Below are 25,544 nucleotides of genomic sequence, written 5' to 3'. Positions count from 1 at the left end.
TACATCTGTGTACATTCTTATCACATTATGGGCTGTGGATTAAAGCAGCCAAAAAAAAGAAACACTGCAGGGTGACAATGACAGCAACTTGAGCATTACAACACAACTCTCCGCAAAACAACATTTTCTCAAAAAGATTTTAATAGCCCTGTCTTCTGCTACTGTGCTGGGAAAATGACTCATAAGGTCATGTAGCTGACTTGCTAATAATTCCTTTGTGCATTTGGAAGCACTCATCAGTCTCTTATAAGGATATGCTCTCACATATGCTTCACTGTTAGGACTTCACTTTCTAAAAGTGAACTGAGAAAACCTGTGCAAGCTGGAAAGTATTATAGGTACATCCAGACTATCACACTCAGAAAAGAACTGCTTGTTCATGGCAACTAAGTATTGGTGTTATACCACAATCTCTCATGGTGCTCCACCAAGCTCAACTGCTATAACCTCAGCTATAACCTCTGCCCTTATAAGAGCCACAAAGACAGATAATTTTTTAATATAATAAAATCAATTCTTATAAACCATTAACACGAACAAAAACACATCATTAAGAGAACTAAAACCAGAACCAAAATACATACATTAAAAACACTATGGACTATAATGTAGCTCCCAAATTCAAATTCTCCCTCTCAACCAGAGAATTCCTGAAGGAGCTGAAGTAGTGCAGCCCTTGCTGAAGAAACCACCTCTGGATCCGTGGGAACCCACCAACTACCACCAACTACTGCCCTGTCTCTAGCATTGCTAGGGAAGGTGGTGGGAAGAGCTGACATGGACCAATTAACAGTATTCCTGAATGAAGCTTCAGTCCTAGACCCAGCCCAGTCAGGCTTTCAGCCTGGCCATGGGTTTGAAACCTCCATCACCAACTGGACCATCATCATCATCATCATCATCATCATCATCATCATCATCATCATTATATCTGTTATCTGCCACTCCCAAGCAGGCTCGTGGCGGGTTATAGATGTCCAGTTAAAACCCCCCACTAAAACCCCATTAAAATGGACAGAAAAATACATATACAGTAGACCAACAACACAAAAACATAGCGGAGAAACCCCCCTATCTCCAATCCCTACCACTAGAGAGAGGAGGAATGAGAGACAAGGTAACCAGAGTTGTAGCTTGACACCAGGGGGCCCCATCGATTTTCCCCCACTGCCCCAGCCTCAACTGTGGACCTGGCGGAAGAGCTCAATTTTGCAGGCCCTATAGAATGCTGGAAGGGCCCTCAGGGCCCGCACTAGGAGCTCATTCCACCATTCTACTGCTAATATTACTTGATCTTTTGGCAGCATTTGACACGGTCAAACATGAACTATTAGCTCACAACCTTGCCAATGCTGGGATATGAGGGACAGTCTTTTAATGGCTGGTCTCTTTTCTTTGGGGTTGCAGACAGAGGGCAGCAATTGGAGAGAACCAATCATACTACTGGCAACTCCCATGTGGGGTGTCACAAGGAACAATTCTTTCCTCAATCCATTTCAATATCCTTATGCACTCTCTTGCCCAGTTGGTATGGAGGTTTGGACTGGGATGTCATCAATGTGTCAATGACACCAAGCTCTTCCTCTTGATGGATGGCCACCCTGATTCACCCCCAGAGTCATTAGCCAGTTGTCTGGTAAGCTTTGACAGATTGGCTTAAGCAGAGCCATTTGAAACAAAATCATTCAAAGATAGAGGTCCTGTGGTTCAATAGGAAGAGTCACATAACTGCCTTATGTGGATGAGGCGCAACTATTAGTAGCACTTTCAGCTAGGAACCTGGGCATGATCTTTGATACCTCCCTCTCCATGGAGGAACAGGTCACAAGATTAGCATGGCTAGCATTCTTCCACTTGTGCCAAGCTAAGCTACTAGAGCCCTACCTGGCCCCAGAACACCTAGCCACAGTGATCCAGGTGGCTGTCACTTCTAGGCTGGATTTCTGCAACTCACTCTATTCAGGCCTACCCTTATCCCTAATACAGAAACTACAACTGGTGCAGAATGCAGCAGCCAGGATTCTTATGGGAACACCTTGGAGGGTCCACGTCTGACCTGTGCTCCAAAAGCTGCACTGGCTACAAATTGAATACCAGATCGGGCTTAAGGTTCTGGTAATCACCTTCAAGGCCATATGCAGTCAGGGCCCTGAGCACCCACCTTTCTACCTATGCCGCCCCCCAGAGTGCACTACACTCTGCAAACACCAATATGCTGGTTTCACCAGAGAAGCTCGTCTGGCCTCAACTAGGGCCAGGGCTTTCTTTTTCCTGGCCCCCACTTTGTGGGATGAGCTATCAGAAGAGATCAGGGCCCAGCCAAAACTAAAACAATTCTGCAGGGGCTGCAAAATGGAGCTCTTCCACCAAGCTTTTGGTCAAAGCCAATGAACCAACACCACCAATCAGAGCTCCCAGAGGCCCCTCTCACCTCCAACTGCATCTTACAGATGAAGAACTGAACCACAGTGCAGTTAACGGTTACACATTTGAAGAGTTAAAATGTTATACTATCAAATATTATTCTACTGCTAAATGTGAAATGTTCCATGGTTACAAGTTCTACCTTAAGAATATGTTATATGCTCACATTCATACTGCTTCTTTGTTCCATACCATGAATTTTCATTTTAAACCATCCTGAGCCACAAGGGAGGTTGGTATATAAATGTAATAAACAAACAAACAAAGCAATTAAAACACTAGGAAGTAAGTAGTGATCACCCTGGAAATGCCAAATGAGACAGAGAAGTATTCACTGTTGGAAATTGGCAACAGAAGGGGATAGATAAGTCTCTTTGCAGAAATAATTCCTGAGTTGGCAACAGAAGGGGATAGATAAGTCTCTTTGCAGAAATAATTCCTGAGTTTTGGTGGTTGTTTCAGTCAACATCTGGGACTCAATGGTCTGCACTAATCAAAATTTCTGAAAACTTTACATGGACAGTCTCACACAGAGCACATGGAGTAATCAAATTTAAATGCAACCAAAGTATACAGCAAATGTTAAAGAGTACACAGGAGAAGATGGAGCTTTGCAAGACCCTACTGGCCAAAGGGCTGAGCAGTAGTCCCCTAGTGCCGCCTTCTAAAAACCACCCTCTAGATAGAAACATAACCACATAAAAACAGTGCCTTCCAACCCCAGCCTGGAAAGGTAGTCCAGAAGGATGCCAAAAAACATAGATAAATTATGCAAATGGAGGAGAAGAGGATGAGAAGGGTACCATGATCACTGAGAGGTCAAGAAGAATCAACAGTCAGAATCCATTTATACACCTCCCAGCACATCCAGCAGGGCAGCCCAGGCTATTTCACTCCCATAATCAAGCCTAAATCCAGACTGAAAGGGATCCATTCCTGCCCAATATTTTGACAATGTTTGCATGTCCTTCTCTCTTACAAAGGCACAGTAGCAGCCAAAAAAGATAACTAATGGCCATGAAAAGACAATCACCACTAGATGTGGTTGCAAGTGGCGTCAAAAGTCATAGACATAGGTACGATAATAAAGAAAACATTTGGCCAAAATTGGACTCATAGACAGTCTGAAATCCTATTGATTCCAATGGACAGAACATGCATGCAGTTGTCCTGGATTGTGGCCATTGTTCAAAATGTCATTTACTCAAAAAGGAAGGCAAGAACCTGAAATTACAAAAAAAAAAAAAAAAGGCTTTATGTAAGCTCAATGTGATACTTGGTGTACCCTACTATATCATCAAGCAGAGAAAGAGAGTTATCCCAGTGGGATGAGTTCCAAGATAAATGTATTAATTCATAGCATAGTGGATCAGAAACCTCAGGGAGTGGAAACTGACCTTTACCATTACCCTGTGCAGCTGTAGTTCAGTATTTCAGCATGAGCCTTCTTCAGGAATGAACTACCTTCGAGAGTGCCACGGAGAGCAAGGATGTTTTATGTCAGCTGCATTAAAATATGCATTGCTAGAGACTTTGGCTAAATTCTAAAAGAGAAAGTATTATGTCACACTAGGGCATAAAGTACAACGACAAGAATTTGTAAAAATGCAAGTTAATGTAATAGTTCAAGCCACGGTGCCATTTTTATAATAAAAAAGAACTCTGTCCAGATGTTCTATATTGCTTATATGGGAAGTGCAGTTCTGATTTCTGATCCACTCTTTAGCATGTGGGGATGTTAGCAACTCACTATACATCCGTGGCTTTAACTGGGCCGTAGAAAAAGGCAGTACAGTTAAATCGAAAAAAGGGGCTATTGGACTCTGTTTTTGTTGTGCCAAAACATTGGGAATGACATCCCATACTTACATCTAGTACCTACAAAAATAGGTACTCGAGGTTTCAGCAGAGGGCTAATAACCCTAGATAATATAGGTTTTCAGTCCAACGTCATGGCCCTGGGAGTAGTATCCCTTGCTGGAAAACTCGGGCTAAAATGGTTCCTGGAGGCGACAAATGGGGAGAAAAACAATCAAAGGTGCCCTTGGTTTCCTCAGTACCCCCTTGAAAGCCAAACAGCCTAATTAGGGTTCTTTTGCCTAGCCCCCAGTTAATCACACTGAGATAAAAACTTTTTAATATTTTTACTGCAGAAGAAATATAGACACAGGGAGTTCCCAAATCTGTTGCCACCTCTGCCACCTTTGTCTGTTACTGCTGCCTAACCATCTTCTGAAGCTCCTGCCTCCTTTCCCAATCCTCCTACAACAGTTTTCTTCCATTTAATGTTTCACGATGTCATTCTCCATAAAGCTAACCATTGAACATGTTTTGTTTCCTATCGATATCCATTAGCATCCAAACCACCCAGAGCCATCCCTATGACATTCCCTTCAGCTATCAGAAAATAGCTTTAGTATTCTTGAAGACTGGTGTTGGGAGGGGGAATGAGCTGAGAGCGTTTCTCTCCTGTCCTAATTCCTGCCATGTGCTTTTTCAAGATTAGCTTCTTAATAGTAATTTCATCTTTCCAAGGTTCTCAGGCCAGATGACAAAGGGTGGTATAGATTGCATACTGGCCTATATCTTGGAGACCCCTTGGCTCTTGTAATGTTTTTTTTTTACAATTAATTTGCTAATTTCTGCACTGTTCCTCATTATGTCAGCTGGCTTTAATCAAAGAGTTTAGAATACCAAACAAGGAAGATGGGCTTCTACTAGGAGTTTCTTTTCTGTAGCTTACTTTCAATGGCAATCTGCCCAGGAAAGAACTAAATTACAGGTCCCCAGACATGGTGCAGTACTGGTATGAGCACTGAAATTTATACTGAGGTTTAAGATAGAAGAGAAACCCAAAGGGTATGCAAGGTAAAGGCTCTCTCTTAACCTATTTTTCTTTTTTGATATTTGCTTCTGGATAGTGCTTATGATGTTGAACCTTGCAGAATGATTGGTTTAGTTCTACAGGAACCTCTGCTGAGGGAAATCTTTGAGCCTTGCCTTCTTCCAAATCCCATAACACAGGATTCTTTAAGATGCAATCTTTTCATTAGGTTACTTAATATTAAACAAAACAGAACACCCTCACTGTCAAAAAACAACATATCATTGGCACAAATATTTAACTTCAACAATAGGGTCATCTCACAAACCAATAACCTCCAACTTCTAGCTACACACAGGTCTAAATACCTGTAACAGGGAGGGAAACAGATACTCAGTCCTTATATCATTCAGCTGATGCCCGTGAGTCCCATCTCCTGCCAGAAGACAATCAGACCATATCCAGGATAACATACCTGCATCAGGAAGGGAAGCAGAAATGTTCCACTGCTTCCTTCATAACCTGCCTGGAATATACTCCCACCCTATTGCCCAGTGTCCTTGAGTCATACCAGAGCATGTAGCCTCCTGCCATTGCTGCTTGTGTTTTTTTTTCCTCAGCCACTTCTCTTATTACTGTGTCTGTCATTCCCCCAGCTTCCCCTATTCTGCTTTCCAGCAATCCTTGGCCGTCACTGCCTGTTCTTCCTTGTATTCCTGTCTTTGCACACCAAATCTGTCCCTCATGAAGCATGAGTCTTTGCCACTTCACCTCTCTACTCCCTTTAGAAACTAAGACTGAATTTTCAGACTTGCTAGTTCAATTTTGGTAATCACAAGAACATAAGAAGAGCCCTGCTGGATCAGACTGATGGTCCATCTAGTCCAACATCCCATCTCACACAGTGGCTATCCAGTTCCTCTGGAGGACCAACAACAGAGCATAGAGGCCAGTTTAATGCCTCTGAACATGGAAGTTCCTATCTGTCACCTTGGCTATTAGCCATGGACAGACCTCTTTCTCAGAATTCACTAGGATCTCATATTCCCCCTTGTTTTGTTGTATGCACCACAGAGAAGCCAGTTTTCAGAATCTGAAGAAAGGCACAAATATCCTTCATTAAGATGGAATGATAAAAAGTGTGTGTAGCAAACGGGAATATCTCATTTGTTTTTCCTTGCTCCATCTTTGCTATAAAAGTGTTAAGATGTAAAGGACCCAAGAGAGGTTTGGCATTCATGTAAATAACTGCCTGTTCAGCTTGTCAGAAAGCCAGGTGTTACTGCCGTAGACCTCTATATTACTCAACATTCTGTCCTGCCACCTGCTTGCTGACAACCATTAGATGCTGGAGGCAAAGAATTCATATCCTCTGTAGAGGTCACACACAGAACATTTTACTGTAATTTAACACATGGTCTGCATAAATGTCACCTGAATTATAATTAACACTATATGGATGGGGAGTATTATTATCCTTTTCCTATTCCTCATTCCAGTGAATTAAAAAAACAAAAGCAAAAACAAAATAAACAGACAAGGTGTTCTTAATAGTTTGGCACATTGATGCCAGCTGTTACTGGCCCTGCATGATGTAATTTGGGATTTATTTGCAATTGAATACACAGCTAAGGCAGAATTTATAGCTTAAGACACACACACCAGCTTGCTTCATATTTGTAGAGCCAAAAGTCTGTCTGAAGGTTTGGACTCATTTGTGACCAATTTTGCTATATGTAAATGAAAAATAATATTTGTTTCTTCTATGAGATACGAAATTACTCACTGATATGATCCTTTGACCATGTTATAGATCAAGACTAGAATTACACGTTAGGTTATCTTTTTTTTCTCTGGAGGGATTTCTTCCTTTTATGGACTGGAACAACAGAGAGAAAGTCTGATGCAAGTGGGAATCTAGTGTAAGAGAAAATATTATGTTTTCTTGTCATACGTCATCATCACTAAGCATCACTAAACCCCCACTAGGGGGAAAACCCTGTTATTTATGTTACAGCCCCCCAGCTAAAATTTGTAAAAAAAAAAAACCCTCAGGGAAAATGATCAAGCTTCCACCATGAAATACCTCCCTCAGTATTTTACCCATTCTGAGAAGTTAGGGCTGCCAGTAATTTGGGAATCCAACAGTATCTCAACAGCTGACTTGAAATCTTGTATATATTTCCCAATTCAGTGTCCAAACTGAAAACCAAATAGAACCCATGGCTTTAAAAAGCCTTACAATTCAAATTATGCCTGCATCAAGTGTTTTCAGATATTGACACTCACCTTCAAGGCAGAAACTTTAACTCAAAAATTGTCCTCAAATTATTCATCATGCTTGATGCTTCATTTTGCTTCATCATGCTTCATTTTGTTTCAATGTAAATCACTAATCTTTCCTGCACCATTTCCCTCCACTATCTTTCACTGTCCATAAGACACTGGCTTTAGGACATTTCTACAACCTGCTGAAGAAGTCAGTTAATGGTTCATGACAGAATCGGCAAACAATAGGCTCCTTTTGTAAATCTTGATAATTTTCTAGGGGGAGAGATTCCCACCAAGCTGCCATGTCAAATCAGTTCTACCTAATATAATATTCAGGCAGATGACTGAAAACACAGTCTCTTTAAATAAAGAACCTGGTCTGATATTGTGTTGCAAATCCTTTTTGTCATAGTTTAATATTTGTTGTGAGGTAGAAAGAAGAACAGCATTAAACCGCTCTACAAAAATTATAAAAAAACAAAGAAATTCATTTCTGAGTTTAACACAGATTAGTCAATATGCTTTTTAAAAAATAAGTGAACAAAGTGTAATTAGATTTATTAGGTCGCCACACATTATATTACACAGTGTTATGATATACTAACAAGTGGTCAGGTATTATACTAAGAAAATTATTAACTTTTTTTCAGCTTCCTTTCAGACCACCAGCTCCCAAACAGATAATAAAAGCTTGAAATGTAAGCTCTGGGAATATATTAGTATTTCACACACAGATTTGTCACAAAGGATTAGAGCCCCTTTTTATCAAGCTTTTCAGTAGGTGGATAAGCCTAAGTGGAATTCTGAGTATTATCCTTATACAAAGAGAATTTGAAAAATGCTCCCAAGACAGCATAGGGAATTCCGAAAGCTTTGTGTATTGGAATGTTTTTTTTTTTAATCCTGCAAAGAATTAATCAAGCCTTTTCCACTCACATCACAGTCAATCTTGGCTCATCCAACATACCACTCTAGTCATATTTATTTAAATACTATTTGCTACCATTTTGATTGCATGATATTGGGCTATCAAAACCTATGTTCACGCCTACATGAGTTGAGCAGTGATATTTTACTTAAACAGCACAGGACCTATCATGGACATGAACATCATATAAAGATCCCCAACAACTCATTCTGATAGCCTCCTTAAAATGGCATGAAATTCAATTTGTTATAAACATGACCCTGTAACAAACTTCCCCTCCTTTTCCTTAACAGCCATGTATATTGGTCATTCTTTTTACAGGCAAGAAGACTACTGACCTGCAATGAAAAGTTCTTCCAGGGCCGTCAACACATTTACCATCATTGAAACAGTGGGATGAGTTCAGGAGAGGTTCAGCACAAATGTCAATATCAACTTCACAAAATTCACCAGTGTATCCATTCAAGCAAATGCACTCAAATGCATTGACCAAATCTTGACAAGAACCTCCATTAAGACAGGGTGCTGATTCACATTCCTAAAAAGATGAATGACACTGATTTAAATTGTTTGCAGATATCTATACAGTAGGTATATCAGATATCTATACAGTAGGTATAGCAGATATCTATACAGTAGGTATTGCAGATATCTATACAGTAGGGTACAGAGGGTACAGTAGGGTACAGATATCTATACAGTAGGGTACAGAGAACTTGTGATCTTCTTTAGTAAAGGGAAAAGCTTTCCTTTTCAGAGTAATGCCACATTTTAAATTAAGGGCAGATTGAACAACAAAAAAAGACTTATTAATTAAACACATGCTGTTAACAGTTAATGAACAGAGAACAGAGGAATTAACATAAGGTATAGGAGTGTGCATAGCGAAATTCCCATGCTGAAAATGCACATAGAAATCAGTGGTTCAGGTTGTGACAATGATTTGGGAGAATGGTAATACAAATCCAGGGTCAGTGATATAATGAAACCCCATTCTGGAACAATCTGTGTTTTGTCCCCCTCCAATTTGGGGGGGGGGGGTTACCAGCAACACTGTGGGCAATTCCACACAAAGGGCAATGTCGCTAAGTCTGAGCGCTATTGAAAAGCAATGCAGGCAAAAGCGGCAGGTAGCAGCAGCACACAAAAGTGGCAGCACACAGCTGTTTCTATCGAAAAAAAAAGGCTCTCCCACTAGCGCTGTTCTCCTAACACACAAGTTTCCGGTCTCGCTGAAATCGCAACAGAGGAGGCAGTGTTTTTCCACGCTTCCTCCCACCCCTAGCCATCAATCAACCAGAACAGCCAGTTAACTGTTGTGTTCGTGTTTACCTTTAAGAACTCTTTTTTAAAAACTCGAAAACACCGGTAGCAACGCATATTCATTACTTCCATGTATCAGAGAGACCTTTTCCGCTGGTGTAGGAGCTGGCGCTTAATCGTTTGCACACTCTTAAAGAAAAAAATAATCCCCCCCCCGCTATTCCTGGCTGAAATTATGGGCAGTGTCGAAGGGGGGTGGGGGGGGTGGGCTGTATGTGCTTGGAAACTTTACAGACACTTGCTTGTGGACTGATTTCAACCAATGAAGCAACGCTTATTCGTTGCTTTTGCTGGTTTAAGGGGGGGGAAATGACACCGGAAGCGCGGGTGCGAGAGATTAGGGAGGGACATTCTTTCTACCGCTACATTGTGAACGCACATGTCTTTTCCGGATGTGTTACAGGTTGTTCTCAAGAGTCTAGCAGTTTGTTTAGGGGGAATCCACTTTTGTGAACCCACTTTTGTGGATTCCCAAAAAAGCGCTACAATGAAGCGATTTTTGTGGGAGTGTTGCAGGAGTGTTGCTGATTATGTACGACGTCTTGAATAACGAGAAATATATAGTGTTACACAATGGCAACACTTCAGCTACATTAACGCTGTGTGGAATGGACCTGTGTGTTGGTAACCCCACTTGTTCCTGGAAGAGTGGAGCACAGAGGGGCTCCCAGAAAGTCACCTTTAACAACAGGCTACAGGATATTTCCATTCTCCTTTGCACCCTCCATTCTGGTGGTAAAGCATTCTCTTACCTCCCCAAAATAGAATTTCTGAGGGAACTTGTTCAGGAGCACATAAAACTGGACTTCATGGTCCAATTCACTTCAAACTCACATGGTCTTTATTGGGCAGGCAGTCCCCACTCTCCTGAAATTTTGGTGTCATTTAGTTGAAAAAAAAGCCACTCCTGCCCCCCCCCAAGTCCCCCATAGGGAATAATAGAAAAGCTGCTCCTCTTGTTCCTCACCATGAAACAAACCACAAGGAAACATGACAAACACAGCATTTTCAGTAGAAAGGTTAATATGTATATAGTCAGTCACTGTTTGAGTACAGATTCTATAAAAGGGGGTATGTAAAACCATACCCCTTTTTCTATTCACTTGAAATCTGGGAGGGGTATCTTTAGAGTATAGGCAGGCCTATGTTCTGTGAAAAATTGGTGGCATTATCTTTCCTCCAATAGCTTTCCTCATAGAAAGTAATAGTCCTCATAGTCCTCATAGAAAGTAAGCACCAGAACCGCTGCCCCCCCCCAAAAAAGCCACACAAATTTGAATCTTCAACTGGACATATCTTACATGAATACAAGTAAAACAGAGAGAGAAAAGAAACCCAGCCCTATCCACAAACTGCCAATAACTGCTTAAAAAGTTGGTGGAGGTTTTGACAGTAGACTTGTCATGAGATTCGGTTCATGAATTATGACCAAAGCAAACCTTATGATGAACTTTGCTTCATGGTTCAGTTTGTGCCTGTTCCTAAGGATGACAGTGAAGAGCTCCAGGAGGATCTCTACAAATTGGGCAAGGGGCAACTGTGGCAAATGAAGTCCAATGAAAGTAAGTATAAGGTGAAGCAAATAGGAAGAAAAACTTCGAACTTCAAGTATATGCTAATGGAGTCTGAGGTTCCTGAGGTTTGGGGGAGGGGGGGGGGAAGAGACCTTAGGGTCCTAGTGGCTAGTTCAAAGAAAATTTCAACCCAGTGTGCTGCAGTGGCAAAAATGGAACTCCTTGCCATTTAATGTTTGTTGTGACAAAACTACAGGAGAACACAATTAGTGGAATTAGTAAAATGAGGCAGTGTTCTTATCCTTGAATCTGTGGATTCTATTGATGTCTCCACTCCAAATGAGTTATGTTAATTGCTGTCACCCAAGCGGAGATAATCAAAGTAGGTTTCAGAAAGTTAATTTCTTTTTGTTGTTGTTGTTTGGGCCAAATAGCAGATGTATCATTTCTAACTTCTCCAAACTAATGCACTTTAAGGAAAGCCAAGAGCAAGGAGTATTCAGTCAGATACTGCAGTTCCTTTTACAGAGTGAAAATACCAGATCCAAGGAGGCCTGGTATGAAAACAACTCCACCTGCCCTCCCCCCTCACCTTTGGGACATATAGATGTTTTATTAGAAAACATTACATAAAGTAATTGAATTATATGTCCCATAGGAAGTATAGTGTACTTTATATACTACCAGAGACTCTGAACCTATGGTTTACAAATTAGTCTTCCACTAAATTAATTAAACTACTTAATAGGAAGCACAAAGTCAATAGTTTAAAAAAGAAACTAGTCCGTCTGCTGTTTGAACTTAGCTGAAAATAGATGCCTTCTTTCATTCCCCCTCCCAGTTTCCAGTAGCTTGTTAGCACTTCAAACTATTTTTTTTAGCTTTGTTCTCTTCTACATTCCCTACAAAATTTATGGGGAACAAATCAACCTAAAATAATAGTTCATAGGAGAAAGTATAAAAATCACTGAGAAGGATCAAAGCTATAAATGAAACTGGGAATAAAAAAGCAGGTGTTCAGTACAGGAGCAGTTCAGGCTGCATACATAATACGTTTCATTGTCCTATGTGCCAAGAGGACACCTTCTATAAACAGCTTTCAATTTTGTGCATAGTTGCTTATGAGTAAACCTGACTGATCAGAGTTACACTTGCTTGCAAATAAATATGCACACAATCTGCCTCTAGAGACTGAATGGTAATTTCCAGAGAAGGCTGACATTTGCTTTTACCTTCTCAGATGTAAAGAATTACTGGTAGTAATCACTGTGAGATGGCAACAATTGCTGAAGTGCTCAGGGTTAACCAGGTACATTTCAGCTCAAGCACGGCACTTTTAAACCCCACCATTTCAGTAAGAGAGTTAAGCAGTTCTTTAACAATCACCACTGAAATCAATGTGTTTTAGCCTTTTCAGAACAGCAACAACAACAAAGCTTCTGACTTTTCATGTAAAAATCACTGTGCTCATAGAGCACAGAGACTATTTATTGGCTGCAAGAAATGACCATGCACCATGGCACGTCCTGCCAGTGGTAACAATTACGTCAGTGCCGAGGAGAGGGTGACCATCATGAAAGAAGTCAGTACAATATTTGCCAAGTCAAAAATACGTATGATAAACTTTGATACTACTAGTGCTACTAAGTTTTTATGTATTTGCATCCCACCCTATCTGTATTATCTCAAGGACACCAGTAACAAGGGAGAGATTTTATTTGATAAAGATCATTGGGTGGTAGGAAAGAGGAAAGGGAAGATCATCCTAGCAAGCATTGGGAAACCATGGTGCTAGCTGAACGTATCTTGTTATTCAACCATATTATGCTTTTGCACTTCACTTGCTAAATACCTACGAGACTACAGAGACTTCCTGGGCTCCCCAATATCCTCCCCAAAATATATTTTTAAAGCTTTTGGATTGAGCTTGTGGAAACTTAAAAATAAAATAAAAATAAAACTTTGTGTATTCCACCCTCCCTAGATAGCTGAAGGCGGGTAACAACATGGCTTAAAATATCAAATTAATAATAACGGAGTCACATTAAAACCTTCTTAAACTATACACTAGCCCACTTCTTCATTTGGGCTGGGTGGAAGGTTCAAGGTCCTTGGAGGGCTTATCTTTTCTCGGTTTCAGCAGTGAGGCCAGTGCTTCCTGATGGTCCATTTGAGCCTCAGCCATAAGCCTGGTGGAACAGCTCTGTCTTGCAGGCACTACAGATCTGGTTAAGGTCCCAGAGGGCCCTCCTCTCTTTCAGCAGAGCATTCTACCAAGCTGAGACCAAGGTTGACAAAGTCCTGGCCCTATTCATGACCAAACTCACTTCCTTTGGGCTGGGGGTCCTGAGCAGGTCTTGTTTGACTGACCATAGTACTCTTTGGGTGGCACAGTGAACGAGGTAATCCTACAATTATGCCGGTCCCAGACCATTTAGGGCTTCAAAGGTTAGTACCAAAACCTTGAACCTTGATTTAGTCTCCAATCTGGAGCAAATACAGTTGGGTGAATAGTGGTGAATACCCACCTCTAGTGGGTTCCTATAAATATTCATACTTTCACATTTTGAACTAGTTAGAGTTTCTGGAACAGTCTCAAGGGAAGCTCTAAATGGAGCAAGTTGCCAAAGTCTAATCCAGAGGTGTCTGTTACATGGATTACTCTGGTTTAATCCAAAAATAAGAGATAGGGTGAAAGTTGCCATGCCTGGCAAAGATGGGAAACCACCAGGCGAGCGACATTTATGATCTGGGCTTCCACTAAATGGGAGGCATCCAGTATCACACCCAGGCTCCTGACAGAACACATTGGTGTTATTTGAGCTCCATCAAAATCTGGAGGCTGCGCCAACTGTTCTTCTGCATACTGACCCATCTAGAGCAGGAATAGTCAACCTGTGGTCCTCCAGATGTTCATGAACTGCAAATGCTGGTAGGGGCTCATGGGAATTGTAGTTCATGAACATCTGGAGGACCACAGGTTGACTACCCCTGCTCTAGAGGACCTCAGTCTTGACTGGATCCAATTTCAGCTGACTCCACTTGACTCCACCATGGCCTCCAAGCATCTAGCCAGACAGTCTGGCAGTGTTGATGGATGGCCATCCATTAACAGGAATAGCTTCCCATCTTTCCTTTCTCCCAGCAGTTTCATGTATGTCCTTCTTCCCCAAACGATAGAAGGTAGACTGGGTAAAGATTAGGTGGCATTGATCCCTTTACTACAGCTCACAAAATTGTGCTGTATTTTATTATTATAGCCACACTGCATAGGATTGTACTGCAAATCTGACCTTCAGTAAACAGAACTCAAGATTAGCTCTTGCTTTCAAAACTGTTATTAATATCTATAACAGCAAGATCAAAATCTATAATGGTATTTAAAACAAAGGGTACAGTCCAGATACACTGAAAGGTTTGTGAGTTTCAATTATTTCAGTGGGAGACATTTAGCCACATGCTGAAGTCTCCTACTGAAGGAGCAACAAAAATAATCAAAGTTTCAAATAATTCAGGAAGTCTTCCGTATTATGTGCAAGCAAAGTTTATATTGGAAAACTCCCATTAACTTGGAGAAAAACGCAGACATAAAACAATTCTGCTAGTAGTACAGCAGGAATCAGCATATGTTCCTTAATGAATTAAGTTACAAGGTCGGCAGAAAACGTAATGCCTCTTTTGGAACAAATGGGAATGGAAAATCAAATAAGTCAAGCTCCCTAAAGAAAGTAACAAACATTAACTAGAGATAATTACATAGGGGTGTATTTTAAAGAAGTAACACAAAACATCAAATAACACAGAGTGAAAGGGCTTGTGCAGATGACACCCATTTCAGGAACTAGGAGTGCTGCTTCAGCATCCTTGACCCTCTCTCAGTTCAGATGTTACAGAATGCTTCCATTGCAGCTGGTAGTCTGGGTAACTGTCAAAAGAACATGGGGTTGGGCTAGCACAAACACCTTACTAAGCACACTATAAGAGCTGTCACAAGAGAACAAGACTTGACTGTCGCAAGATACAATGTGCATCTGGTTGCATACTATGTCTCCAGTCCGGAGCACTGAGTATATTTTATTTATTTATCTGGAAGGATAGCCTTATGCAGTAGCAGAGCTTCAAAAATAAACAAACAAATAAATGAGGAATTCAAAAGATTGCTGATTGTTTAGTGGTAAATGGAGTTGAATAAAATTATTATCAAACTTTACAAATATTTAATACTGCAAATAATATGAGTTACTAGGCAATCAGCATAGTCAAACGGTTTCTTAGCTTGTATCTACTTGATTAATCCAAGAAATCCAATATCTTTGTCCCCTGTAGCTCTATTATATAAACAAAGAGGAGTATCAGTATTCTATGGTGGCCACGATCTTTGTAGGTGTGTTTCAAACTGCCTTCAACAAAGGCTTTCCTGATCCAGTGGGGTGTTCCTTTGCTCATATTCCACTTCCATTTCATATTCCACACCTCGGGATCCTTAATCAGTTCTCAATGACTTATCAACTCCAGCCACCAATTTTCAGGACAACATGCCAGTCCCACTCATATATAATGTTATATAATGTTCAGTGTAAACCGCCCAGAGCTGCAAAGAAATGGGCGGTATGGAAATCTAAATAAATAAATGAATAAATATTGTCCATTATAACTGTAATGCTTTTCCAAGCATCTTCCTATCCCTTTCTTCTTTCTAGGACCAACACATGACCTTCAATTAAAAAACTATGTCTTCTCATATGTCCCTGTGTGCCTACTAATGTGCTCAAGTCACCACCTATGGGCTGTTTCCCTGCTTAACAAAACCCACTCTACAGAATGAGCTGTAGGAGACACTATAGACCATTTTATTTATTGAACTTTTTTAATGCTTCATTTGGAGGATGGCATCTTGGGGGTTTCATTGTGATTTGTGAGCCACCGTGGCCTTCCATCCAAATACTAGTCAGGACAAACCCTGCTTAGCTTCCAAGATCTGACAGCATTGGGCTATCCAGGTCAGGGCTTCAAGTAGCATCTTCTTTTTCTCTATCTACTTTCCCCCTCTTTACCTCTCAGCTATTTGTGTAACTAATGCCACTCATGCGGTTCTTCTTTCTAGGACCTAACCTAGAAAATTATCTCTATTAAACTCACCAAGAGTACTAGTTATGTTTTTCATCATGTTTCTCATTGTTTAGCCTTATTGTAATTACCCTGTATCCTGTTTGTGTCTACTGATGCAATTCAAGCCTAATAGCATTTTGCCTTGCCTGCCAAGCTCCCTTAGAGTATTCCTCTCTAGTGCCTTTAGGAGATGAAAACCGTGTTCAGCTTTCATTCCCGAAGGGGGGAGGGATTATCTTGGGGGCAAAAGAAGCAAATTAGAAAGGACAGGAGAGAGCTAAATGCACAGGGGACCAAGAGCTGATAACTGCTTCTTCTAGCAGTTGTCAGTCTATTGAATATTTAACTATTCTCCCCCTAATAATTGAAAGGGAAGCTTGAACAGCACTGTAGCAGTCATACGGTGTGTAGCTGAAAGCTCTTTTCCTTTACAACTCTGAGTGACAAACATAAACAGCTTCATAGATTGAAGTGGGTGGCCATGTTGGTCTGAAGCAGCAGAACAAATTTAGAATCCAGTGGCACCTTTAAGACCGACACAGTTTTATTCAAGGTATGAGCTTTCATGTGAACGCACACTTCCTCACATACAGTGTCATGGAATGTAAGTAATCAGTTTAAACTTAAAGGTAGAGTGTGAGAGTAAATTAACATGCAGCATAATGAAAATGGTTGATTCCAGAGGTGAATAGGAACAAACAGCAATTTGGATTTGTTTGTATCCCATTATATGGTATCCGAAGAAGGATGTGTGCACACAGAAACTCATACCTTGAATAAAACTTTGTTAGCCTTAAAGGTGCTACTGGACTCTAAATAAACAGCTTCATGTGTTTCTCAGCAAACGAACCTCTGCAGCTCAGCCCACTTAGTCTTAACACGGTTGGAAAGAAACTATAAACATGCTCTTCTCTCTTTCCAAGACAATGGGCCTGATGAGGCTAAGGCTACAGGTGACCAGGCTGTTGGAATTCTGTACCCATGTGCCAACTGTCACAGCTATAACGGTAGATCAACTGGATTAAGTGCAGATTTCGAGGAAGTTCTTAGGATGAGGCTGCAGTTTCTTTACACAAAAAGAATTGATTCTTAATTTTATATGTTCTGACACCCCATTTTAATGAGAAGACTTACATTAGCGTTGATTTCACATCTTGAGCTGATCCACCCAGCTTCACAGATGCACTGATACCCATTTACATGGTCAACACATCTGAAAAAGAAAGGCCTGTTTTATACACCATTCATTAAACATGTTCTATTGTTGTATTAGTGTTGTGGCCATTCACCAATCACAGCCTGATTCTGAGTACACCCTATTAGGCTTCACAGGCATTATTCTAATAATAATCTTTATTAGGTTGAAGTTACAATTCTCTTCCCAAAGAATCTGATAACATCTACACACATGCCAAACAGGGGATTCCTCTCCCAGCCTTCTGGTATATAAAGCCTGAGCAGCTACTTATAAGTATATTAAAATCTAATTAATTCACAGTTATTGAATACTACTTTATGTTATTGCACAGAAATGAAAGACGAAATGAAATACTGTACCACTATATTGCATTAGTTTAAACTGGCAACATCTGTCATCCCTTAACTGTGCCTGTATTCTTTTACTTTTTATGGAACAGCATAACTTGAAGTATCTTCTACAACTATCTCTGACATTAAATCTGAAATGTTGCTAGATCTTGTGCCCCCCACACTTCAGAGGTAATAATAGTAAAAATAAAAGCCACCACCTTCCATGGAGACAAGGTGTTGATGAGCATTCGTCAACATTTGTTTCACAGTTTGTTCCAATATAACCACTTATGCACTGGCATTTATAGTAGTTGACACCATCAACGCAGCTTCCATTGTTCCGACACGGTGCTGAGAGACATTCATCTATATCAGTTTCACATTGGTTTCCTGGGAAAATGTACAAATAGCACAAACATAAGGCTACACAGTTTAAAAACAAGTATTTATCCATGGACTTTATTTTTATTCTCCACGAGGAACCTCTCTGTCAACAAACAAGCATACAAACAAAGGAAAATATGCAACAGAGAGGCTGATCCTGTGAAGATTCAAGGGGGTGGCACATTAGAGTGGATGAGCAATAGGGTTGTGAGTGTCCTGCATAGTGCAAGAGGTTGGACTAGATCACCCAGGAGGTCACTTCCAACTTTGTTATTCTATGATTCTATGATTCTAACTCAGTCATCTGCTGGTGTAATTAAGCCAAACTGCCTTATGAACCCCTTGGCAGGCTCAACACTTCAACACTGTAAGGTGGCCATGAGAGCCCTTTGAAAACCACAGTAGCATGTAAGAAAGTATAGTGGTTGCCTACTTTATAGAGAAGAGCTTTTTTTTTTGTATCCTGTTTTTTAATACCAGAAGGAGCCTCAGAGCAGCTTACAACCTCCTACCCTTCTTCTCCCCACAACAGACACCCCGAGAGGTATGTGAGGTTGAGATCATTTATGCAATTTTAAAAGGGGCGACTGTATTACAACACTGTTTCTGAGTTTTTAAAAAAGCAAGTCTTGCAATGATGTTATAACATTATAACTCAGGGTTTATTTTTAAAAATTACATTTCGGACACTTTGGGGAAAGGGGGGAAGCGGTCACCCGTGCAGGATGGTGGAATTAAGAGGTACAATGAAAACAAAGATGGGGAAAAAAGGTATGGGAAAAAACCTATCCATGCGTGCCTATCCGTATTTGGTAGCCCTGAATTAGACCCCATTAGTCCCTGCTTTAAAAAATGAAAAATGGTTTTCTGGGGATCCCTTTGCTCCAGGGCAAGTGAGGGGGCAATTTAGGTCTGTGCTCAAAGAGGCAAATTGCAGTGTGGAAACAGACAAAAAACTTGACCCTTTAAAAATGCAAATCCAAACGATATCCCTAGTGCGGAAAGAGTCTGTAAGAGCTCCCAGACGAGTAGGCTGTGCCCATATGTCAGCTGGACTCTCCAACTCCAGGGAGTCCAGTTTGCAGACTGCACTCCCTTCCAACAGGCTCCCACCGTGCCTATACTGCAGCTGCGACAAAATAGAACATGAAAATCCAAATACTGAACACGACATCTAAACCGATAACAAGGGTGGGCGGGAGGGAAGCTGTTCTGATTGCGGATGGTCCGGAGAGGCCGGGCGAATGCATGTGGTGGCTTTAAATAGGCCCACACACCCAACCCCTCCCACACCGCAATGAGCTGATGGCAACGCACAGCCTCATGCTCATCATGCCCAGTGTTGTTCTCCATTGGCAACCCACTGCAGTGTTAATTCTTCAAAGTCCCCTTTTAAAATGCTATAAGTTTGCTTACCTAATTTGTTTATTTTTAACAAATGCTGCTGTCTAGGCCTGTCTGAAGACATTAAAATACTGCAAGGATTGAATTCATAATAATAATAATGTTTCATTGTTTTTGTTAATGAGAAAAAGTACCAGAACCTTGACATTTCTATAATTGTACACTGTTTCATTCATTTAGTAATTACATGCTGTATTGGAAACAGTATGATAGATTGCTTGTTAGCTAAAATTTTTGATTAAGAAAGAGGGCTTGGGTTATTCAGAATTCTCTAAGCACCTGTCCATGATTTTGCTGACCATAAGAAGCATCAATCACAGCACAAATCAACCCATTCATGCTCATTGAGGAAACAGAACATCCCCTTCTCCTTCCTCCTGGTATTCTTAATGGGGAAAACTAACAGATATAGCATTAAGACACTGTTATAGCTGTACAGATATATAAAACCTCTATATAAATATGATTAAGTAGACCGGTATGCTCAGTTATATAGCACCAGTAGAAATGTGTGATATCTTTCTGCTTCTCCTCATAATACCTTCAGAAACTCTACAGAATGTCTTAGATGTCCTTGTTTTGAGGAAGTGAAGGGGGAAATTAGATATTCATTTGGATATGCATCCAAAACACATGCTGTCCACTGTTTTTAATCAAATGGGCATTCACATAAATAGTCCCCAACCCTGTCCCAGGATAGCTTGTAAAAGTGTTTCTGTCTCCCACAACCAATCCCTCCACCTCATGGACCGGACAGAATGGAACAGAAAACAAATTCAAGACACCGATGGAATTACGATATCACCAATGAAAATCCAATTTCCTGGATTACCACAGCATTCATAAACACCAGCTACTTTCCCCCTGAAGGCCAGTAATACATATAAGTCAAATTCCAGCAGGATGCTTCCTTGATTTACTGTTGTAAAGAAGAGGCGATAAAATAGTGTCAGTATCCAGACAAAGCAGGGGAACTCTATAATACTCTCTCCTTTGAGCTTGTACTTCACCTGTATCAACTCCAAAGACTTTCTTTTGAAGTCGTTCTCTTCCTTTCATCAGAAGGCTGAAAATCCTTCTATAGTGTCAAGTTTGCAGGGGACAGGACTTCAAAAGAAGAGTCACTCTGTATCTGTGATGTTTGGTTATACCACTACACGTAAACTCCAATCCTAAGGAAACAACTTTCACTCAAGCTCTAAGCAGCGAGGGCACAATGTTTACTGAGGCCAGAATGACAATCTCTCTTCACATCTGTACAGTTCTTAGGTGCTGCCAGTTGTCAAGATACACAGCCAGTGTCTTTCAACCAGATTAAACAAGAGCAAATAATATGCAGCAAATTATTCTGACTTTAATTTTTTTAATACTAAGTTTTCTTCAATGGCGATTTTTCTCCTATAAGCTGACAGAGGCAGATCTTATAGGGACACTCTCTGAATTGAAATGAACTATCAGAGTTAAGGGAAGCAGGGATATAACTGGTCATATCCAGAGACATATCTCAGATTTCTTCATTATGTAGACTTTCAAAGGTGATGTCCATTTCAGTAGCTTAGCTAATGGACCGTCTAGCATACAATGCGGAGGTTCGTGTCTTGAAAATTGGAGGTCTCATATGCAAGCCCAGTCATTTACTATTCCTAATGACATCTGTAGGATTGTTAATCATTATCACAAACTGCACAAATTTTGCAATTTTATCAGGAATATTTAAAGGGGAAATGCTAGCTCTTGAGCGGATTTCTCTGCATCAGTGTATAATTGCATTGACTAGAAAAGTATTTCCTCATTTTAAAAAATGAGTGAAACTGGGGGGGGGGGTTCCCATAAAACGTCAAATCAGTTAGAGTAACAGAAGGAGAAATAATGACACAAAGATAAATTCTGAAGCAGGCTGATTGTGTAATATGATAGTGTCAATGAATCAACCAGCCCAGAACAAATTCATAACTAATTGAAACAAACCAATGGTGACAGTTACACAGTCTTGTGGAGTGGTGATATTTTTAAGGATACTAACAAATTAGCATGTATCCTATGAGATACGCCTCAAGATTTGCTGCAATATTTTAGGGAATGTGGGAGCAACTCAGAGTAGCAACTAAGGCAGTAAAGTAAATAAATAACTCTGCTGCCCATTATAAAATCCTCCCCTCCTTCATCCCTGATTTACTCACTGGAACACTGTTTAGATTTTAAGCCAGTCAGCTTGACAAGTTTATGGGGGGTTGAGAAGTTATGGGGGTTAGCAGGCCAAGGCCCCACCATGAAGACATTTTAAATCCCATTGCTATCAAGACTTACTATCTCCACAAACTCACCTTTTGCTCCTGAGGCTGGCAGCTGGGTGGCACCCCAAACACCTGGATTTAATCAAGAGGCCACTGTTTGCTGACCTTCCGGTCACAGAGATTTTAGAGTTTCCTGGATAATTCTACAACTGCTACAAGCCTAACATTTAAAAAAATCTTTTGAGTCCAATGGCACCTTTAAGCCCAACAAGGATGTATTCAAGGGGTAAACGCAGCACACGTCCTCAGACAATGAAATAGAAATGACCAGATCACATATATAAGGAGAAAGTACACAGCATAATGAAGATATTTACCAGATACACAGGTCTTACAGGAATTAAAAATGATCCGCGGATACACAGGCCTTACATGAATAACAAAGTAATTTATAAGGTCATCTTTCATTTGACTTCAACTTTGGATGAAGGAAACACTGATGGATTCTCTTTTAATTGCTGTTTCCACCTGAACAAATTTAGAGTCCAGTAGCAGCTTTAAGACCAATAAAGTTTATATAAAGTATGAGCTTTTGTGTTCACACATACTCCCTCAGTTACAATGTCACAATATTGTATCTGAAGATGTGTGTGTGAACACAAAAGCTCATACCTTATATAAACTTTGTTGGTCTTAAAGATGCCACTGGACTCTAAATTTGTTCTGCTGCTTCAGATCAACTCAGCTACCCTCTTGAATCTGTTTCCACCTGCTCAGCCTTATGAACAGGTTTTTTAACAGCAAGTAGGAAATGTGAAACTGCCTTATTTTGTGTACTAGTGAAATTTTATCATGCACGTGTGTATGTGTGTTTTACTTTGTAAATGGGTTCAAAAAGAATTCAAATGTGAACTAGTAGATCTCCTGATAAAAATTAGCCATGTATCACTAAAATCTGCCTCCATTCCTGAGGGTTAGAAAGCAGCTATTGTAAACCTCATCTTTAAAATGGTTCTAGAAGAGATCTGAGAAATTACAGGCTGGTCAGTCTAATGTCAATATTGGATAAATTGGTGAAAGCCACTACTAAAGACAGAATTCTTAGACACATTGATAAGACAGAGGAAGAATCAGGATTCTGTAAAGGAAGGTGGTGTCTCACTAACCTTTTAGAGATATCTTAAGGGGATGAACCAACAATGGCGACCCAGTAAATGTTGCTTACCTAACCTTCCAGAATGCTTTTGATAAAGCTCCTCATCAAAGACTCTGAAGTAAACTCCGTAATCATGGGGCAAGAAGACAAGTCCTCTGGATTAGAAGTTGCTTAATTAACAGGAAAAATGAAGTGAGTATACATGGGCAGTTTTCACAGTGGAGGTGGTAAGCAGTGGCATATCCCAGGGCCTGGTAATAGGTTTTGACTTATGCGTTAATGATTTGAAGTTGAGAGTCAACGGTGAAGTGATTAAGTTTGCGGATAACACTAAGTTGTTCAGGGCAGTAAGAACCAGGGAGAACTGAGAGGAGATTAAGAGGATCTGTCAAGACTGGATGAATGGGTGTCAAGGTGGCAAATGAGCCTCATAATAGGCAAGTGCATGACAATTAAAAAAGGGGGGAAACATCTATCTACAAGATTTTATTCAAGGATTTGAATGCGATGCTATCTTTATGAAAACTATTTATTTATTCACAATAGTTATATCCTGCTTTCCCTAAAAATAAATAAATCCAGGGAAGAGAAATGTGATAGAGAGCTGAAAATCCAAATGTAAAACTTATAGCTTAATAAACAGTAGTGTGCAAGGTCAAGGTTTCAAAATACATATTGTTTTCTAGAATTAGTTGGTTTTGGCAATAATAAGAGTTTTCTGTTACCTCACAGCTCACTATTGTACTCATATCACATATTTCTCTGTGCTTGGGTTATCCTAGTCTCTTAAGATTTTCATTATAATGCAAGTTTCCAGGTCCACAATTTTCCTCAGAGGTGTTTACCTCTAAATCAGATGCTGCTAATTATGGATCGAGTAACAGCTGGTTTGAAAATGGCTGGGGTTAAATAAGATGCTACAGCATAAGAGAGCTCAGCAGAAACCCTGTGCATACTTAGGCTGCTTGACTCTCATCAGCCTAACTCTGTGCAGGACTATGGACTATGGCAGTTTTTCTAGCCCTTACGAGCAACATATTATTGAAAAATAGAAGCTACTAAAAACCATGCCTGAAATCATGTAGCAGTATCCTGCCACCCACCCAGTTCTGGATGTAACTGCTTTTAAATTATTACATACTGTGTCTAAATTAGATAGTGCCTAGGTGAGAGGTAGATATATTTTTATCCATTAAACATTTCCATTTTAAATACCAGGAGAATAAATGTTATTTCAATTTATTAAACAATATTAGATTTGTTGAAAAAACCCCAACTTTTTATACCAGCAGATTTTCTTTCATACTTCAGCTGCCCCTTCACGTGATAGGGACTTGCTATCATGCTTTTTCCTTTTGAACCTGTCCATAGAGTTTAGGGTCCAATTTAGGTTCAAATTGAAGAAAGTAGGGAAAAGCACTAGGCCACTCAGGTATGAACTAAATCATATCCCTAACAAATATATAGTAGAGGTGACAAATAGATTTAAGGAATTAGATTTGATAGCGTGCCAGAAGAACTATGGACGGAGGTTCGCAACATTGTACGAGAGGCAGCAACTAAAACCATCCCAAAGAAAAAGAAATACAAGAAAGCAAAATGGCTGTCTGAGGAAGCTTTACAAATAGCTGAGGAGAGAAGGGATGTGAAAGGCAAGCGAGAAAGAGGAACATACACCCAACTGAATACAGAATTCCAGAGAATAGCTAGAAGAGATACGAATGCCTTCTTAAATGAACATGCAAACAAATAGAAGAAAACAATAGAATAGGGAGGACCACAGATCTCTTCAAAAACATTGGAGATATGAAGGGAACATTTCATGCAAAGATGGGTATGATAAAGGACCAAAATGTTAGGGACCTAACAGAAGCAGAAGAGATTTTAAAAGGTGGCAAAATTACACAGAAAAACTATACAAGATTGAGGTTAACATCCCTGATAACCACGTAGGGGTAGTCATTGACCTGGAGCCAGACATCCTGGAATGTGAAGTCAAATGGGCCTTAGGAAGCCTGAGCAACAATAAAGCTAGTGGAGGTGACAGCAATCCAGTTGAACTATTCAAAATCTTAAAAGATGATGCAGTAAAAGTGCTACACTCAATATGCCAGCAGATTTGGAAAACTCAACAGTGCCCACAGGATTGGAAAAGGTCAGTTTACATTGCAATCCCAAAGAAGGGCAACACCAAAGAATGTTCAAACTACTGCAACTACCGCACCATTGCATTAATTTCTCATGCTAGCAAAGTTATGCTCAAAATCCTACAAGCTAGGCTCCAGCAATATGTGGCGTGAGAACTTCCAGAAGTACAGGCAAGATTTCGAAGAGGCAGAGGAACTAGAGATCAAACTGCCAGCATACGAGGAGAGTGCAAAAGTTGGCTTGAAACTCAACATCAAGAAAACGAAGATCGTGGCATCTTTCAATTTCTGGCAAA

At 40.3% G+C, this 25,544-nt stretch overlaps 1 protein-coding gene across 1 annotated transcript in view; it reads right to left on the bottom strand.

Annotated features, from left to right (window-relative positions):
- Positions 1 to 25,544, bottom strand: part of LOC143822494 (protein eyes shut homolog) — a 672,231-nt gene that overhangs the window by 498,895 nt on the left and 147,792 nt on the right. The window contains exons 11-13 of the mRNA XM_077307707.1: positions 18,142 to 18,313; positions 17,528 to 17,606; positions 8,786 to 8,985 (exon numbers count right to left, since the gene is read on the bottom strand). Coding sequence (XP_077163822.1) covers positions 8,786 to 8,985; positions 17,528 to 17,606; positions 18,142 to 18,313 — 451 coding nt within the window. The remainder of the gene's footprint in view (positions 1 to 8,785; positions 8,986 to 17,527; positions 17,607 to 18,141; positions 18,314 to 25,544) is intronic.

Source organism: Paroedura picta, chromosome 1 (assembly GCF_049243985.1).
Source record: "Paroedura picta isolate Pp20150507F chromosome 1, Ppicta_v3.0, whole genome shotgun sequence".
Taxonomy (NCBI): Eukaryota; Metazoa; Chordata; class Lepidosauria; order Squamata; family Gekkonidae; genus Paroedura; species Paroedura picta.
Note: the sequence above shows the minus strand (reverse complement) of the source record. Positions and strands in the feature narration are given on the sequence as shown.